The sequence below is a fragment of the Watersipora subatra genome, chromosome 5 (genome assembly GCF_963576615.1).
Source record: "Watersipora subatra chromosome 5, tzWatSuba1.1, whole genome shotgun sequence".
In the NCBI taxonomy this organism is placed as follows: Eukaryota; Metazoa; Bryozoa; class Gymnolaemata; order Cheilostomatida; family Watersiporidae; genus Watersipora; species Watersipora subatra.
Genome location: NC_088712.1, coordinates 59,608,923 through 59,629,392, shown reverse-complemented (window position 1 = coordinate 59,629,392; position 20,470 = coordinate 59,608,923). Strand labels below are relative to the sequence as shown.

General features: G+C 36.2%; 1 protein-coding gene across 1 annotated transcript; it reads right to left on the bottom strand.

The window, feature by feature from the left end:
- Positions 1-429: 429 nt before the first annotated feature.
- Positions 430-19,282, bottom strand: LOC137396159 (alanine--glyoxylate aminotransferase 2, mitochondrial-like). Its single transcript, XM_068082312.1, has 11 exons — positions 19,198-19,282; positions 14,544-14,779; positions 13,088-13,191; positions 10,858-10,968; positions 10,038-10,226; positions 7,361-7,558; positions 5,261-5,441; positions 3,675-3,835; positions 2,462-2,584; positions 1,161-1,236; positions 430-946 (listed from the first exon to the last, which is right to left on the bottom strand). The coding sequence occupies exons 2-11, from the start codon at positions 14,755-14,757 to the stop codon at positions 810-812; spliced, it is 1,494 nt and encodes a 497-aa protein (XP_067938413.1). The 5' UTR covers positions 14,758-14,779; positions 19,198-19,282; the 3' UTR covers positions 430-809.
- Between the last annotated feature and the right edge of the window lie 1,188 nt (positions 19,283-20,470).

The following is a 20,470-nucleotide window of genomic DNA, read 5'->3' as shown; positions in this document are numbered from 1 at the left end:
CCAAGGCAGCAGTGTCATACTACAGCCAAGGCAGAAGTGCCATAATACAGCCAAGGCAGCAGTGTTAAACTACAGAAAGGCAGCAGAGTCACGCTACAGCCAAGGCAGCAGTGTCAAACTACAGCCAAGGCAGCAAAGTCAAACTACAGCCAAGGCAGCAGTGTCAAACTGCGGCTAAGGCAGCAGCGTCATGTTACAGCTAAGGCAGCAGTGTCAAACTACAGCCAAAGCAGAAATGTCATAATACAGCCAAGGCAGCAGTGTTAAACTACAAAAAGGCAGCAGAGTCACGCTACAGCCAAGGCAGCAATGTTAAACTACAGCCAAGGTAGCAATGTCAAACTACAGCTGAGGCAACAGTGTTATACATTATAAGACAGCAGTGTTATACTATGTAACAATGCTGAAGAACTTGAAATTATGGTTTATAATACTATTTATTATATTTAAAAGTGATATATATATGTTTGTTTTATAACTGGATATATATACAGAATGTTTTATAACTGGATACATGACAAAAGGCAAGTAAAATTGCGTATGTTGGTAAAATATTTATAGATGATATATATACTTTAAATGGTATAAAACCAAACGCATAGTAAAGCAATACACGGATTCAGCTAACATGACAAAGACTAACATACAGATTGTTTAATTAAGTAAACTAAATCATAACCTTAAAATTAACTTAATAACAAATTCCATCTTTAAAACAATAGTTATCCTTTTTCAAAAATTATATGGTTGTTTGTGTGATCGCGTTCATTTTATTTTATATGTCCGTACAGTTGGGTCTTTTTTTTCTATTACAATCTTGAAGCTTTTCTGTCCAAGTGATTTTGAAAGGCTTTCTTGAAGCAGGCGACTGCATATTCACCATCTGCTTTAGTGATGCACATTGGTGGTTTCACTCGCAGCACGTTGGTTCTATGACCTCCAAGAGCTAGAAAGATATGTTCAAAATAATTATGCTTATGTTGTCATTGCATTTTCACAAAATATATTAATTTACATACACGGCGTTTCACAGCGCTCGTAAAATATACTCTAACGGTTGTAAATTAACTGCTCTTAGGAATATAGTCTAAAGTTGATTTTTGCCAAGATTAAATATTTTTGTCAAGATTGTTGCGTCTGCAAGTAGAGAAATAACCTACCAGTAAGAACTCTCATGTCTTTGAGGTCCTCAAATATATCAAGACAATCTTCTGTAGGAAGTGCCTTCCTCGTTTTCTAAAGTCCAAAAAAACTTTGTAATAATAACAATTTAGTCGGGGTAACATCTACACATATGAGGAATGGTTATGGAACATGAAGTAAAATCTATAAAGTAGGAAGAGATTATAAGGACAAGAGCATTGATAACCTTATATAACATTACCAAAAAATGAATTTTCACATACATGTATTATATATGTAAAAACTTGTATTTGTATGTATATTTAATTAAATAAGGATTTAGTGGCATAAGGAAAACAGTCTCGATATTCTTACATAACATTATATAAATATTAGATTCTCATAGCATTTTGAAATCACACAAAATTGAGTGAGAGAATAAAGGTTTTTGTTAAAGCACGCCTAAGGAGTTTGCGCTACGTCTAAACAATACGTCTAAAAAAATACTGACTAAGCAAAAGAAACAATGCTTTCCTGTTTTAAAATTACATTCGTGAGAATTAGCAGTTGTGAGATTAGAATTTTCTAGAATGCTGCTCTGGAGCTTTGGCTACTTGTTTTTTAATATCTGAATTATAGCATTGCACAACACTTAACTTGCAAAGTCTATAAAGTAGGGGGAGGTGAAAGAATCGATAGGATTATAGAAAAAGTGGACACTATATACATGTACAGTAGTAGGTAGAGATTGTACAGCATATTCCGCGATATGTATTCTTCCAACAATTTGTCGAGTGTACCTTTATAGAACGGTTGTAACTTTAAAAGTTGGAGGTTCAGCTGGCAAACACCAGTTAGCTAAAATGTCTCTTTTATATATTTATATACAGCCATTTAGAATATGGGGTAAGATGGCTGAGACATATGCTCAGTCATTAGCGGTTGCCAAAATAACCATTATATTGGCAAATCTACGAAGGAAAGAGGAACCAGGGCAGACCCAGCCTGAGGTAGAAAGATGTAGCTAAGAGTAACATGAAGTTGAGGGAACTACATGTAGACACAAACAGGTGGAAAGAAAAGGTGGTAAACAAAGGTGCATGGAAGTTAGCGATAACGCCTAAACCGTAAGACAGGCATTGTCGAAACGACCGACTGCAAGAGAGATATAGGCATCTAATCAGTGAAAACACAAAAGTACCGTCAACTTTTAAAGCAGATATCTTTTATGGACTTAGCAATTACCTATCTACATGTATATTTTTATTTATGTGATGTGACTCTCTTTCTATCATAACCTGTCTTAAGCTTCCAGTCAAAATTTAAAGTGTAACCTCACCTTATCAGCGACCAGCTGTAGTCCCAACATAAGCCCTTTACCTCGTACATCACCGACAATCTCAAATTCATCCCTCAATTTTGCTAATTCAAGCAAAATAAATGATCCTACTTCTTGGGCATTCTGAAAGTAACGACAACCACTGAGATATGTATGGGATGATTTTAAAAGTCAAACGCAAATTGCCAACTCACTAGACATCAAGATCAGCTTCAAAGTCAAATGTCAGCCAATACTGAACAATAACAAACAGTTCTATGATTATACGACTTTTTATATTGTTGGTCCAAATGCTGATTTGTATCAAGTCAATAATCTAGATTTGTTTGTTAAATAAATTATTTTTTAACAATAATAGACTAATATCTTTCTAAAATATGTATTCAAATGAAGTTGTTTTTATTATTGCGGTTTGCAGTCATTGACATTGGGAGATTGCCAAAATCTGTCAATGATGCAACAGCGATTTGTTAACGATCATTGGCTACTTTTTGCTTTGCTTACTGTTTAAGTTTTATACCAAGTTTTACCTTTGATAAACTAAAATAAGTTTAGTTTGTGGGTGTAAAGTCTTGGTGGATTATAGAAGCACTAGATCACTGACAGCTGTTATTTAAGTTGATCTTAAGCTTTTCAATAGATTTACAGCAATAGTTCATGTTGATTAGATACAACCAAAGCTGTCCTCACTATACTTTATTATATGTCTGATGGTAATAAAACTTGCACTGAATTAACAAACCTCTATTAAACATCGACATTGGAAGATTGCCAAAATCAGTCAATGATGCAGCAGCAACTTGTTGAAGATCATTGGCTACTTTTCGTATTGCTTATTGTATAATTTTTAGCTGTTATTAAGTTTTTCTCTTTGGTAAACTCAGACAAATTTGGTTTTTGGCTGTAGAGTTCTGTGGGCTATAGAAGCACTACATCACTGAAAGCTGTGTATTTGAGCTGATCTTAAGCTTGTTAATAGATTTACATCAATAGTTCATGTTGATTAGATACAACCAGAGCTATGCTCGCTATTATATTCTACATGTATGTCTGGTGATAACAAAACTTGCATTGACCTCTGTCAAACATCAATTGCCTTCATTGTTTTACAAAAGTTAACATCAATATACCTATTAATTACTTTGGATGACCACGGAATGATGTTGTTTGCAGGAAAGAAGTGAAAGCATTGATCTGATTTAAAAACACAAACCTCTTGTAATTTCTCTTCATCAATGACGTCTAGAACGGCAGAACCAACCGTACTTGCCAGTGGGTTTCCTCCAAAAGTATTGAAATGCCTAGACCTACGCATAACAGAAGCAATTTCTTTGGTTGTTACTACAGCAGCCAGTGGAAACCCATTTCCTATTCCTGTTAAAAAAGAACACATCCTCACTACAACCAAATAAAAGAGGACACAACTTCACTACAACTAAATGGGATAGATCATCTTTACAACTAAAGAGACAACTAAATGTAAGAGAGCACAACTTCATTGCATTCACATGAGAGAAAACAGAACTGCAGTACAGTTAAATAAAAAGTGAAAACAATATCAGTGGACTGCATTGTTCTATTGAAATAAAATAAAAAAAATGTAACACAAAGTAATAATCTATTATTGTGCTTACTGGTACTAAATTTGCAGCTGAACCTTAAATTTTTCAACCATATAAAACTAGAGCAAATACTTTTTAAGCTTTTTAACCCATTGCCATTTCTTACGTAAAGAAAAAAGCTAGTAAAAGTTGAAAATAAATTATGAACAATTCTATATATATAATAGCAATTACAAGCTACATTACTGTATTTATAACTTCACCTGATCTAGTTTAAAGCAGAATACTTCATGCATCTTTGTCACCGCCCCTACCTCTGAAATTACACCTCACTGAGGCTACACTTAGCGTTGTGTCTCCAAGATATTGAATTGGTAAAAGCATATTTTTATTCATGATCGCTTTATTAATTAGGTTTATATATATATAATTTGGTTTTTTACATTTATACTTTATATTCAGATTATATAATACATTAGTTTTGTAGCTATGCACTATTAGCCATAGTATTTACTATTTACTATCCTTCGTTTTTTCGTGACGTCATTTTAACGTTGTCGGTCATCTTTATAGACAATTTTATCGTTAAAAACACGAAGCTTTTGCAATGATAATTTGAAAACGATGTTTTTGTTTGCAATTTTTTATTATAGTATCAAAACAACACTTAAAAGTACTAATAAATCAAAGGAAAACGATCATTTTCTACAAAAATGGCGGCGTTTTCGTGAACTAGCGCATGTGCAAACGACTTGATGACGTAAAAAAACAACGATGGTATCCATCGTTAACATTATTATTGATTTAATAGAGAGTTGCAGCTAATTAAAGGCTGCGGAGCAAATTAAACAAGTTTCATTGTTTTTAGTAAAATATCTGTTCCACTATTATGAAGGTTTCAACATACAAGGTATATATTGAAGTTAACTCTCTTGGAATGTCTAGGTTTGTCTGTAAACTCAGCTGTCTAGGTTTGTCTGTAAACTCAGCTGACCATTGATTGGTCAAAGGTCATGTCTACACGCTGCTTATGATTATCTGTTGAATTTATTCTACCTGACAAATTTACTTAATAAGGCTTGAAGCCTAGTTTGCAGAAATTGTGATTTTATAATTAGGACTAAAACTGTTCAACAAACAATAATACCTTTGAAGAATCATGCCACCATTAAGTGTTAACTATTAGAGTATTTGTTATAAATCTTAAAGCTCAGTTATAATATTATTATTAAGTTACCTTTGGCCATGCTGACAATATCAGGAACAGCGTCAGTTCCTTGAAATCCCCAGTAATGCTCTCCTGTTCTACCAAAACCTGTCTGTACTTCATCAGCCAGACAAACACCGCCTTTTGCTCTCACTGCTGCATATGCCTCCTTTATAAAACCCTTTGGAAACTGCACTGCTCCTGAGTTTCCCTGCAAAAGCACTACTTTTCAGAGCACTTCTGATTTACTAACGGTAAGCCTGTTGTTGCCTGAGAGTTATTTCACTTTTAATCTGATAGCCCGCAGCACAAGCGTTGATTTCAAGGGCAAATTCCTACATCGCTTCCACAATAGCAATCTATGAATGCGTTCATTGAGGGCGATTGTCTTTAAAGATAAGCTTACAGAAAATTTTAGTAGATTTTATCATAAAGCATCGATATTTTAATATCACTTGTAATTATTTTAGATGTTTGATGTGATCTGACCGCCAGGATGCTTCAAGACTGAAATCCATCAAACTTGGTCCTGGTTATAACATCACTAGTTGCTATAGTTGATATGCTATCTGTCGGTCTTCCTGCAAATGCAGACTTCATATTCGCTCATTTACCTGAACAAATTTGATCAACTTTTATCAACTCTGATCTGAGCAACTTTGATAGCTATGTATAGCCCACATTTGCAAAGAAACTTTTAAAAACTTCTGGTACGTTTGAGACCATTTCATACTCAAAAGAGGTTCAAAAAGTATTACCAAACACTAATGTACATACAGGTGTACATGCAGGTGTACATACAGATGTACATACAGGTGTACATGCAGGTGTACATACAGGTGTACATGCAGGTGTACCTACGGATGTACATACATGTGGAAGAACCTGCTCTTAGCGCATTTTGTGCTTAGCAGAAAATCGACCCCAGTATATAAAGTACGACCACAGTTTCAACATAATCTATTCCAGAAGTCTGTGTAAAAGGCAATTTGTTCTAATTTTAAAATGACTTCTTTCATTACAAATAATACAAATAATTTAAATTTGTTCCAAGGTTAGAAAAGTTACTGTTTTAAGCATATTCACATTACTGGAAACCATGAAGTGAAGGTGAAAATTAGAGTGAGGTAAATTTCTAATAAACGCCCCATTTAAATATAAAATTATAAAAATAGCTTGTGAGCTTTAATTTAATAAAATGATACACTGAGCAAAACACAAATAAGTCCAGTATTTGTTAAACCTCAACAAGTACTTCTGCATACAACAGATAAACACTACAGACAGCGAGTGAAGTCATCAATTGGCAGCCAAGCAGGGTCGCTGACTTCTTTTGCTAATCTTTGAAGTGATTGAGTCCCAAATTTATGTTCGACATCAAAGGCACAAGAACTTTGAATTTTTTATTGAAACTCAAATTATTTTGAAATATTTAGAAAAGCCTGGTTCCCAAAAACTTCACAAGCACCAGATATAAAATCGCAAGGCTATCGGCGGTGAAAGGAAAAATATGTGCCGGTAGTTGCCGTCATTCAATGCAAGAGTTCAGCGCTGTTCAACTTTTGCAAATAGCCGCAGGCGAAACCTTCTCGAAGTGCACTGTTCAGATGAAAGTCAGCACTTTCGAAACAACATGGCTAACAGCCATTTTTAAACGACCATCAACGACGCACTCTTATGTGAACCTAAGCTGCCAAGCCTAGCGCAACAAGCGTTTTGCTGTGCGAGATTATTGTTGGGGTCCCGCAGTCGATATGGGAACCAGGCTTAAGTCTCTATACAGTGGTAGCACAGTGACACACCCTCATATGGTGCTGCACTGCTATCATGGAAACAGTTGTGTCACTCTTGGAAGAGAAATACTTGTATGATGCTTTAAAAAAGAAATAATTTTCTGTTGCTTCATATGTAGAAATAAGGTGTCGCACAACATCACTCTACTACATGTATCCTTTTGGGACCCTTTGGAACCATTAGGTTTGGTCATCAATCATTTGGAATCATCGGCCTTACACAGATTCATCCAGGTGTTGCTACACCTGTTGACCAAAACACATGTTTGACCGGAATATATCTTTTCCTTTTAGTGAGACAGTTGAATACATTATTGAGTAAGCTAGGAGTTTCTACCTGAATAGACTCATGTGCGAAGAGACCCATCTTGTTCTCTGGAGAGCAGAAGGTCAGTACATCATTGACTTCCTCTAAGTAACGCTCTGATGCCTCACACTTCCCTGGTTGGCAGCTGCAGTCTCTGTCTGGTTGTACGAGAGAGTCTCTACAAGCTTTTCCTCCCCACATGCCACCGTATGGGTCAGCGTTTCGTATCTATCAACATCACCGACAAGTGTTCTACCATATACTTGAACACTTATTTAATTTAACAAAATGCACCACATGTTTTCTCCGGTCCATGAGCAACTTGTCTGCTTAAAAGATAAAATTGCACTCGTACTTTTATTGATGCAACTGAAAAACTGGAGGAAATGAAATTTTTTGATCAACGCACTATGAACTCGAGCAGAATACAGCCCAAACTACGAAAGCACAGCAAACCACTCCAGAATTATGTCACTAGCCATTTCTGCACTACATGTCATGATGCAAAAAGCAACAAGTCTCAAAGGTGAAGAACCAGGTTCTGCATAAATGGTCATTTACGTGTAACATTACTTAGGGTCAAGTGACATGTGAGAAGGAGCATTTATAGAGAAGTGCCAAATGAGAAAAGCAGGAGGTCGATTTTAAAAATTGGAAGTCATTAGAAACCATAGAAAAACAGAAACAATGCGAAGTGGAAATATATAACAAGTAAGTCAAAACAGACTCAGTAGCAGAGATCAAGATCCTAAAAGTTTTGCGCTTACCCTAATGATATTTGAGACTAAGAGCAGAACTGGTAGACCACAAGCTAACAAATTTTCAACTGACTAGCTTTTTGATTCCCTTGCTATTCACAAGAACCTGTTGCAAGGCCAAATTTATGACAAATACAGCCAAACATGGATAACTCGAACTTCAAGGGACCGAGCAAAAGTGTTCGAATTATCAGAGCGTTCAAGTTATCAGAGCACTGTCACAAGTCCATATATTTACTTATTTATTTGTAGATACATGTACATATACAAACTATAATATAAATCAAAAGCACAAATGGCTTGTTTCAAATTAAATGCTTCTAATGTAAAGTTTAAAACGTTTTCATGAAAACGTATAGAGATTTTTTTATCACTTGAGATTGGTTTGTTGTTTGAGGTGATGTTATTGCCAGGACGTTTTTCAGATTGACATTGGCAAAACTTGATCGTTGTTGAAATGCTCAAAAGAAAAGACATTTTTTTCTTTTGGGGGTTTTACCCACGATCAATTTTGCCGTTTTTTCTTGAAGTTTATGCAGATTACCTTACTTTACCTGGGATTCGTTAAGAGCAACACTCCGAGGCAGTTCAATTAGAAGTTTTACGAGGTTTTACGGTACATTCTATATCACTCACGCTTTTTTAATAGATACTTATTGAATGTACACACGTATTCTGTGTTTAGGTTAAACGATGAATAGTTTTTTGGTAGCTCAGACAACGTATACGTTTAATTACAACATTTTTAAGACGTTTTAAACATTCAACATTCCGACGTTGATTCAACACGGAATCAACGCCGGAAAACTATTCATCACGGGCTAGCCGGGTCACGCACTCAAGGATTTTTGCCACGCACATACAAAACAACATACGATTTTTGTTTTGTATGTGCGTGGCGAAAATCCTTGCGCAGTATAAATCAAATTTCACCAAACTTTTAGAAAAGTCGTTGACAAAAATATTTTGTCGATGGTGGTAATAACGACGCTTATGAATTACGAAAAGATGAAGTTTACCTCTATGGCTTTGAATAAAGTGATTTTCTAAAGCGATAACTACCGTTTCGGTAGCCGTTGGGCAAAAAAACAGTTCGAATTAACAGTGTTGAGTTCGAGTTATCTATAGCAATTTATCATTACGTGGGAACGGACCAAAGGAAATGTTCGAATTAACCATGTGTTCGAGCTATCCGTGGACGAGTTATCCATGTTTGACTGTATGTTTATTACAGCTGTTTGTAATTATTTCAATATTAAATTATCAACTCCTAATTATATTTTTATACAATACATATGTGTTATAACTTTCTCTAATAACAATGTTGCTAGTAGAGTTTACTCAAAGATGAACTTAAACAAAATTTTAATTGATTTCATCAGAAATTATCAGTATTTTTCATCATTTGCGATTGTTTTTGATGTTTGAGGTGATCTGATTGCCAGGATGTTTCAAGATAAAAATCGAAAAAAGTGAAAAGTGAAAATTTGATTTTGATGTCTACAGTTGCAAAGAGACTGACAGAATACTGACACGTAATCCTGCAACTTGAATGCAGTAGCTGATATTAACTATCACAATGATACCAATTAGTGATGGCATTTTAAACATATTTTTTTCTGAGCGTTGTAACTGGGATCAAGTTTTGTTGATTTTAATTTCGAAACATCCTATAGTAGTCAGATTGCATCAAACATAAAAAACAATTGCAGATGATAATAAAGTGCCAATACTCTCTGACTAAAACTACTAACTTTTTGTGTAAGTTAATCGTTAAAAATGAATGCTAATGTGCCCTCACTTTTACTTGCGAATGTGGTAAATCGCCCAATGAGTTACTCTCTGTAGGCTCACATCATTAGATACATAACTACAAACATGATGAATCAACCATCTTCAAAAATAATCCTTCTTTTTTGGGAGACCTGTACTGCTTTTCAGTCACCAACCTTGTGAATAGAGGTGGCTGACGGGTAGTTGTAATACCAAGAGCCTAGAGCAGTCATCCCCATAGTTGTTGGGCTGCCTCCGTGGTAACCTCCTCTAAGCACCATCGTATCCATACACCCAGTGTACAGACGAGCCATAAACAACCCCAGATCGTTTGCTTCTGAGCCAGAGTTTGTAAAAAACACTACCTAAATTAAAATAGAAAAAATTGGCAGGTGAAAACTGGTGCATGAAAGGTGACAAGTGACAATTGACGGCCAGTGGCAAGAAGAAAGGGAGAAGTGACAACTGTCATATAATACATAACAAACATAGCAACATAGGTTATGTCAAACATGGCAAGTAGCAGGTGATAGCTGACTGATGAAAAGTGATCCATAACAGGTGGCAAATGACAAAGCTATAGATGATTATTTTTTCAAAGGCTGAGGGGCTTTCAAGCAAAATCCGCCTAAACAAACCCACAACTTTGATAGCTGATGGGGGTTTATTTTTTAGAGAGATTGTCACTGCTAATATAATCAAACTCTTATGCTTTTCTGGCTAACAATCTTTTGCGTATTTTTGCCTCTAGTGGCTCAGCAGTCAAATAAGATAATACATTAATTTTAGCAAAAGTAACTATTTTAGAATGCCCAATAAAAATCCTTTACATCATATATAGATGTATATGCATATAAATGTTTTAATTAAAATTTTTTAAATTAATAGCAGCAGTTATTATTCTTGATTGAGTTGAGCTGAAGCAATTTAGAAATCAGATACTATAAATCATAACTATGCCTTTTTTCACAAAAGAGTTGTTCATGAGGAAATTACCTTTAGTGGGTCTGGAAACTTTGCTACAAGTTTTTCTGCGTACTCGTGCATCGCAGGGTGGTAGTAGATGTTAGATGTGTGCCACAGCCTGTCCATTTGTCTCTTCACTACCTGAAATAAATTTGTTGATAGCTTCAAAACCTATAAATACCTTAATTGCACACTAATCCTTCCCTAGTATCATCGGCATAAGAAGTTCAGCAATGTTATGGACTGAACAAGGGTTGTGCTCTCTTTCCTTAGAAAACCTATGCATCCTACCAGGGCCGTATCCTCATATACTGCAGCTACTGCCATGGCAGTACCATTTTTTGAGGCTCAAAATTCTGGAATTCACGTCATTTTTGCTTGATTTTAACACTTTGGCTGGGGAAATGACCAAAATGTCGTTTATCGGTTGCGTGAGGAAACGGCACTTATGTCGCTTTCTGCAGACGTTTATAAAGCTGCCGTCTCGTAACGTTAAACAAAGGATATGAATGCTAGTAAGTTTTAAATATCATCAACAAGTTATTAGTCGATAAATTCCAATATGAAACGATTATCCGAAAGGCGTTGCTTCGTGCTAAAGAAATCGCGCCTCCTTGGAAAAGAATAAAAGCTGGAAATACCAGTCAACATCGGCTTGACTTTCAAAACAGTAAAATAAAATATTATTTGAACATCCGATCGTAAATGATTTTTGGTGTGATTAGAATAACAATAATTCAGATGATAGAAGTGATGTAAACTTTTTAGACTTTTATTATACTTGGAATATACAGAGAAAAACGATCGTTATGGTAGCTCGCACGGCAACGTTATAGCGTCGGACCCTACCGAAAGGAATGCTTCCAAGCATTTCTTACGGAGACAATTGTACATGGTTGTATTTTTTGTAGTAGTAGATATGTAAATGAATGCTTATGTACAAAAAATTTTGTTCTTAGAAATAAATTTAAGTTTGAGCTATGCATGTAACATGCATAGCTCAAACTTAAATCTACTACTACTTGCTCAGTATTAAAGACTATAGTATAAGTGCATTATTTTTAACATGGTGCTCTATTAATTTTACTTTTTAACTCTACAATATTATTTAATTGAATTTTCCATAGGAGACTACTCATCTCCTATACCATTCAGCATTGTACCCGGTGATAACTCTACCTCATGCTAGCTGTGGCCAACCCCTTTAGCAGTTCTCATTCACATTATATTTTTAATAAGCGTTGTTAAAGACAATCTCAATAAACAGTTTTATATTTAGAAAACTGGATTATAATGCCAAATTTGCTGTTAGAACATGTGCCCCATCAGGAGCCAAGTGTGCTAGATTTGCACCATTTTGACTAGTTATACTAAAAAATTTCCGGGGGAGAACCCCCGAACCCCCTTCTCCCCACCGAGAGAGGGCGCTCGGCACTTCTCTTAGACTCTCCCTGCAGTACCATTTTCAAGCAGGTGGATACTGCCCTGCATCCTACAAGCTAATCAAATTGTATCTATCTACTAGTCATTGGCTACCTCAATAATTACTGTGGGTATAAACGCTGCGGTAAATTTAGCTAGGAATGGCATGATGAAACAAACATGATGGACAGAAAATGGCAGACAACAAGGTCAATGACATTCTATCATTTCATCTGTTAGTACTTGCTAGCAATTGTTAATACATCTTAGAGCGGTGTTAGTATTTGATAGCATTTGCGCCTGCAAGTACTTGTAAGCAATTGTTAGAATTTGTTGCTACTCTTTAGCATTTACTTGTAGTTGTCCATTAGTAGGCAGAGCATAAATTCAATCAAAACTAAAATTCTAACATCTTGTTCTGATTTTAATTTTAAAGTAATTTTTCTAATTGCACAAAAAACCTGAAAAAAAATGTCAGCCTTTCATTAAAACCGGTGCTACACAAACCTTTAATGTATAAAATACGTAGCAACGCTAAGCAAGCATATGAACTAATAAAAACCCTCAGAAACATAGATACAAACAAACATGAACGTACAATTTTAACAAGAAACGAAAATTTGAATAAGTAATGCAAAATATATAGCTATTAACAGTTAGTAACAGTTTATAACAGTTAGTAGCAGTTAATAAGGGTTAGCAATGGTTAGTAACAGTTAGTAGCATATAGAAAGAGGTAAAACACGAAAGAGCTAATAAGTAAATTAGTTTAGTGAGAAGTTTAAATATACGAATGTACAGCTAGACACCGCAGTATAAATGAGGAACATATGCCTACCTTGTTCACTTTAGGATGACAGTGGCCAGCAATTACAGTGGCAATGCCAGCTATCAAGTCAAGATACCTGTTACCATCTGTATCATACAGATACTGCATGTGCCCTGTCAGCAAATATCCATTATGGCATGTTAGTGATAGCAAAGGTCTTGCGTGCTGCCATAATGTAGAAGTGGTGAGTGAAAGTATTTTTACTGATGCTGTGAAGTTTACATCACATAGAGATTCATAGTGTTAACTGTTTGGTGATGTTGTTTAGACTAAATTTTGCAATAGTTGGTCAGTTGCCTAACAAGTGCTAAACACACAGCTCCTACGACTGATATCACAGCTAAAATGGTAAAAATGCATCAGGATCATTACACAACTGCCAAATAGTCTATGACCCGAGTTCTTACAGTGGCAGTGAGACGCCGTTATGACTACCCTTGTTCAAGACAAAAAATTAATCAAGTGTGATAAGACATTAATTGCATATGGCAATGACATTGATAATTTAGGAAGTAACAAGGTCATGCGTAGGTGTTTCGCTATCAGGTAACCAATTTGGGAAATTCCGAAGATTGAGTTCTGCCATTAAAAGTAACACAAAAAAGTGGAGCTTAACTTATCGGTTATAGTAGTAAAATCAAATCACATCTTTTTACTGCCTACTATCAGCAAATACATTTATGGCTGGTTGGATTTAATCACTATAGGTAAGTAATAGAGTGAGTTCTTATTGTACAATCATTTTAATCTACTAAAACAAGTTTGACTCAAGAGTTTCCACAAAAGAGCATCTTTATTTACCTATTTGGTTTTGGCAATATATACAGCAATTATAATAAATTGTGTACATGCTTTTACTTATTGCGTAGAGCTAATGACAGTGCAATAAACTGGGATCACATGACAATCGAAGCAGAGCTTTTGATATCGGAGGTTCAGGTTTGAAAAGGCAGCCAAACCAACTAAAACATAAAACTTGCGACTGAATGACTCTGAACATCAATTTGGTTTTGCTAACCAAGCCTTGTGTTTAATTGACTAAGCTCGACTGAAGCATGCTGTTTGATTGGTTTGGTCCAATTGGAGCTAGCCTTTGATTGGCTAGGCCCAACCGAAACTTGCGCATGATTGGACAAAGTATTTTTATATTTAATGACAATTCAGCTGTGATTGAAAATGTTACAAAGGGAAGAGCAGATCTATAATACAGAAATTAGCTGAAGCAATGTTATTTTTCTGAGATTGCTTTTGACTCATGTTCTTGACCTTAACAAACTCTGGTTGTATCAGCTGAGATATGCCTACTTTAACAGTTTCAGATCAGTTACCAAGTAACCTTGACTTTAGCAATTATAAATCTAGAAAACTCTGATATATATTAATAAATATCAAAAACTTCATTAGATATTTAAAAAAAATTATTTTCTATCAAGAGTTTTCAACAGACTAGCAATCACAGCCTTACCTTGTTGAAGGTAAACTGGCTTTTTGTAGAACAAACCACAGGCAGGGTTGATGTTTTCAGCCCTGATTTTTGACATCTGCTCATTAGACATGCCTGTGTACTTGGCTGGCACAAAGTCACATGGCGGCATATTAGCTACAATGGCTGGGGTTGACAGACATCTTGTTTGTTGGGCAGTTCGTGTAGTTAGGAGTTGTCTCATACCCCTCCACATGGTGAATGATGAGAACAGAACTCTGAAAAATAATCGGCTATATTGAAGAAATACATGTAGATGTATGTCAGGAACTAAATGAGCAACACGGGGTGCTAAGTGGCTACACCTAGTAGTCTAACAAGGAAATTAAAGATTGCTTTTAGATTAATAAACACACTAGTTGGTGCCCAAAGGGTGTGAGAGTATTGTTCGGCCTACAAACTCCATAATTAAAAACTTAGTTTTAGAGAGTTGTGCTATCCTATTTTACATTAAAAATGGGTAATGAAGGAGACGCGAATGTGAGTTGAAGTGTTAAACAAATTGGATATAGGCATCTGTGGTGCATTCTGTATTATATCTGCTATGACACATGACAAAAACTGCAGAATAGATCTTGCAATTCTGTGCTAACAAGAGTTTAAGAGAATAATAGAAAAAAACATTCTTTAGATATACAATTAAGTATGTTTGGAGATGCCGGTGAGTCAAAAGGCGAGGTCAAGGTGAGTCAACAGGCCAGGTCAAGGTGAGTCAAAAGGCCAGGTCAAGGTAAGTCAACAGGTGGATCAAGGTGAGTCAACAGGCCAGGTCAAGGTAAGTCAACAGACCAAGTCAAGGTGAGTCAACAGACCAGGTCAAGGTGTGTCAACAACCAGGTCAAGGTGAGTCAAATGGCTAGGTCAAGGTGAGTCAACAGGCTAGGTCCAGGTGAGTCAACAGGCCAGGTCAAGGTGTGTCAACAGCCAGGTCAAGGTGAGTCAAATGGCTAGGTCAAGGTGAGTCAACAGGCTAGGTCCAGGTGAGCCAACAGGCCAGGTGAAGGTGAGTCAACAGGTCAGATCAAGGTGAGTCAATAATTTAAACTAGCTCACTTCAGAATATGAGGAACTGTCATGGCCCAGTAATAATACGATTATCAATGCAGTGTTACAGCTGTCCGTGTATCAGACCAAATGAGCCTGTGTTCTCGAGAATAAACAGTCTGCAAAGTCTATCTCTAAAAATTAGCCTTAGAAAATTGACTAATCATATTTCTTGTTCTAAGATGAGCAAGGACTTGTCTATAAGTCCGACAAGTTTATAACCTGTCAGGTTTGTTTGTGACATAAACACGTGGCACATGTCACACGGCATCCGAAGTCACATTGCTTCCTAGATACCATACGTATAGAGACAGGACACGGTTTCATTAGTAGTTTTTATGTATTTGAGTTAAACATTTCTATTGTAAACAAAAATCTTTGAGGAACAATTATAAATTATAATTACACAGCAGATTTATCAGAAGATCGTTCAGCTGCTCAAAATAAATCACTCGATACAAAGATTTTGCCAACCCTTCCCATCAACATAATTATATTTTTTTATTAACATGGAATGTTTTTCTATGCTGAGTACATAACAAAAACAGTCTTTATCATAGTACTGTGGTTTTACATAAATAAATCAGTCAACGATACTTCATCAGGATGAATATGACACATTACTTATATTCTACACGAAAGAAAATCACAACCATTCTCTTACATTTATGCAAAACTTAAGTGCAACATCTTACATTTATGCAACACAATCACAAGTCCGGGTGAACCTTGTCGTAAATTGCTTCATGTTGTTTATTTAACGAAATAGAAGTATCGTCCCATTTCTTTTTTAACTTTACTCACACGCACGTAAGGAAAAATGTGACGCGTGCTCGCTAGAATTCTAGAATTTTAACCAGCCAATAAGAGCAAGGGTTCGGCCACGAAATTTCGAGCAGTACCGAAATGGTTCGTTTCGGCCAGAAATGTCTTCGGCCAAACCTTTTACAGCTGAGAGCGACGTCGTTTTGCGTTATTTAGCTCGGTTCAGTGCTCGTGTGACCACGCCTTAATTGTCTCTCTAAGAGACCTCGTCAGCTGATTCTGGAGCTAGACTCTATAAAGCGAGATTACTATGCCAACTACTGTGTTACAGTCAACTTGCTTTTTTGGTACTTCTATAGCTACTACAAGATACATGCAGCTAGTATTCAGTTCATCAGCTGTGTGCTTACTTCTCAGTCACACCAATAGCTACAGAGCTAAAAATATTCTTATTTGGTCTACTGTTTGTCACCGTATTACACGCTCCTCTCTTGTTAGTCGTACTAACATGCTGTCTCGTGCGCAGTGAGAGATCATTATGTGTAATAGTTATGTACACAATTATTCTTAGTTGTGGAAAGGTGGTTGAGTGGTGCAGATGGTAGAAAGCTTGGCTGGGAATTATTATATCCAGATATAAATCCCGGTTGGTGAAGCCTTTTTTTCTAACATTTTTTTCTTCCGTCTGTCTGCTTCAGACCGACGATTGGACACAGCTCTTATTATAGTAAATAATTTACTAATAGCTATTTTATGCAAATTTGTTAGCAAGTGGGAAAGATGCTGTTCAACTTATAAATTTGACTTTTGCTTAATTTGTAAAGAATATTTAAATAATAAATGGCAAGTCTGACCTTGTCACTAACCCTAGTATTCAGAAATGTGACATGAGTAACCCAATATGTTGTAAATATTTTGCAGTATTATCACCATTTTACACCATAATTATTAGATAGAAGTCTATTATTATTACCTTTTTACACCATAATTATTAGATAGAAGTCTATTATTATTACCTTTTTACACCATACTTATTAGATAGAAGTCTATTATAATCACCATTTTACACCATACTTATTAGATAGAAGTCTATTATTATCACCTTTTTACACTATACTTATTAGATAGAAGTCTATTATTATCACCTTTTTACACCATACTTATTAGATAGAAGTTTATTTTAGTCTGACATTGGCGAGCAAGCGCAGTCATAGCACCAAAGCTGATGAAAACAACCAACTTCCTCAGACTAAATTTAAACCTTGGGTACTGAAATTAAACGGTTGCAACTCCATCAGTGAGTAGATCATGCTTTCAACTACAAACTCTTCATATAACTCAAATGTATGCGGCTGTTATTGTAGGGCAAGAATTCTGCCTATAGTTTCAACTGCATTTGTAAGAATGATGAGAGACTTACCTGGCAGTATTAAAGTTACCATAACTACATCAATGAGTAGCCTGTGTTTACCGCATTGCGGTGTACAAATTGGCCGCAAGTCTATTTCATATAATTAAATTTCTGAGGCCTGCTCTATCTCAACAAACAAAACAGTGTCAGCTCTGAGAACTGATCTAGTCGTGTGTGAAAGAGGGAGGAAGATTTGATGGTAATGAAGATCAGATAACACTGATAATTGACTTTCAATTCACATTATTCCTAGTTGCTGTTTTGCCTGCTCCATACCATAAAGAAATACTGCTGGAATTTTTATTAGTATTCTTCCTAAACTTATACCCTGCACATGAAAAATGGTTGTATGAACAATCTCATGTAAATCAATTCCGATTTGCTAACTGCATGCAGAGACTGAGCGTGCTTTTAAGAGTATCGTCGCACAAACGTTGGCTCTGTGACCTTGGTCGGACATGTCTGAGACCAGTGATGATAAAACCATAATGATAGGTTGGATGCCATTTCTGTCACCAACGGAAGCCTTTTCAGAAAATGAACCCCAACCTGTTGTTTGCAGGTAAGGGATTCCAGACCACCAAGTCAGAGCTGCTCTGGACATGGTAACCGGGTGCACTTGATATGCAGCTATGAAAACTCTGTATTGGAGATAGTAGGCTTTAAAAGCTTCTAGAACTTTGACTATGAGGCCCACCTAAGGTAGCTTGAGGTTTTAAACAAGGCTGGTGTACTTACAGTGACCGACCAATTAAAGTGTTTTAGCTATTCACCACTAAGGGGATATTGCTGTAGTTGGTCTTTTTGAAGCGTTACTCAAAAAATTAGCGTTGCAAGCCTCTAATTGAGCAATACCGTTACTGCTACAAAAGAAGGCTTGCAAAAACATGACTATTGACATGGTACTAAGGTTAATGAACTTTGGATGGGCAGCCAGTGACGCCTATTATAAACAAAAGTACACAATGATGGACAGCCAGTGATGCCTATAACCAATAGTGAATAGATTAATGTACAATACCCTCGCCTGCTCTTCACCATCCTCTACTTCATGAATTGTTGATGACAATATCTATGCCACGCTTCAGCTATGGATTATGTCAATGTGTGTGCCCAGGTCTTTACGCAATTACCAATATAATTACTTTTTAGTAAGACATAGGTGGATAGGAAAGTAAAAAATATTAGCATGTGGCACTTTAGTTTTTAGACTAACAGTTATGCAGTAAATATAAAATGTTTATCCATTGGTGACGAAGATTTACTGATTAGCGGTAAAGACATTTACCGCTATGCACAACTTTCTCACACCTTTGCACTGCTGTCAAACTATTGCAACTAAACGCTGTTAGCAATAAGCAATGAGCACAAAGCAATAAGCAATAAAAATAGGCAATAAAAATCGGCAATACTTACTAGTATTGTGTCGTAGTAATGCTGTTGCTGACACGTTGGGCTAGTTTCGCGCATTGACAGCCCTATGCGTAATACACCGTATAATGTTACAAGAGACAGCAGCTGTTTATTATCTAGGCCAGCAAGGTCACCAGGTCATAGTATCATCACATTAATTGACAACCTGACAACACTTGCAGAGCCATTGTAAAAACTGCAGTGAGGAATGACCTAGCTGACATAGCGAGCCTTGACGCTTTGTCCATTTTTGCTGAGCTGCCAACTGCATAACTCTTGCGTAGCTCTTTCATTCGTAATGCCTTCTTATTATTGTCATTGTTATTGATCAATGCTTTTGTCTAACAACCAACATTAGCTGCTAATTACTCAATACTCAGTACTCAGCAGTACTGGGTACTTAATACTGGTACTCAGTACCCAGCAGTCAGTACTTAGTTCTCAGTACTATGCACTCTGGGCTGAGTAGCCAGTATTCAGTACCAGCCACTCAGTGTTCTGTACTGAATACTGAGTAGGCTACTAGGTGTTCAGTATTTAGCCTTCAATATTTAGAACTCCCTTGCCACCTGGCATTATACAATAGTCATTAATATTCAACCTGCAAACACAGTCTTTATTGGAATGTCTTAAGCAGTTAAAGTACAGAATCAAATCAGAGAAATTACTGCTTAAAAAGTAAAGGCGCGCCTAAAGCAGGTTGGAGTTGTGTTTCCACTAAGAGAGTTTAAGTTGAAACGATTTCTAGTCTGTTTATGATTTAAAATGCATTTTGCAAGTACTTTAACCCAAACCAACTCAAGCACCAACTATACAAAATGGGTCACCTTTCTTAGCCAATAAAATCCATCATCGATATACACTCCATTTGATGTATTTTCAGGTCTATTAACATTGCCAGATATGATTGATTGATTCCTTGTTGCACTTCGCCAATGACGGCTGTCAAAAACAAACAAACTTAGCATGTAGCATTTCACCAATCTTGTATCAGCGACTGAGAAAAAACTGCTTCTACAACTGTATTTTGTTTTATACCAGACAGACTTTGTCAGTGTGGAAGCAACTCCTATAAACACGCTTATACACTATATAGAACACTAATATATATACACTTACACTATATAGAACACACTTAGAACAGAGCCTAAAATTCCCAAAAATTCATGTTGCATAAAATCTACTAAGCAGCTGCAGATCAGACAGTTAATCGTGAGCTACGAGAATCTCGGGCCATTGTAAGGAAAGCCTAGGCAGTGGGGCAGCGCTGTCACTC

Excerpts from the sequence above, each read along its gene's own strand:
- LOC137396159 (XM_068082312.1), bottom strand. The coding sequence starts at position 14,757 with ATGTGGAGGGGTATGAGACAACTCCTAACTACACGAACTGCCCAACAA. Across the intron at positions 13,192-14,543 it reads GCCAGTTTACCTTCAACAAG|GGCACATGCAGTATCTGTAT; the intron begins GTAAGGCTGTGA and ends ATTTGCTGACAG. Across the intron at positions 10,969-13,087 it reads GTCATCCTAAAGTGAACAAG|GTAGTGAAGAGACAAATGGA; the intron begins GTAGGCATATGT and ends AATTTATTTCAG.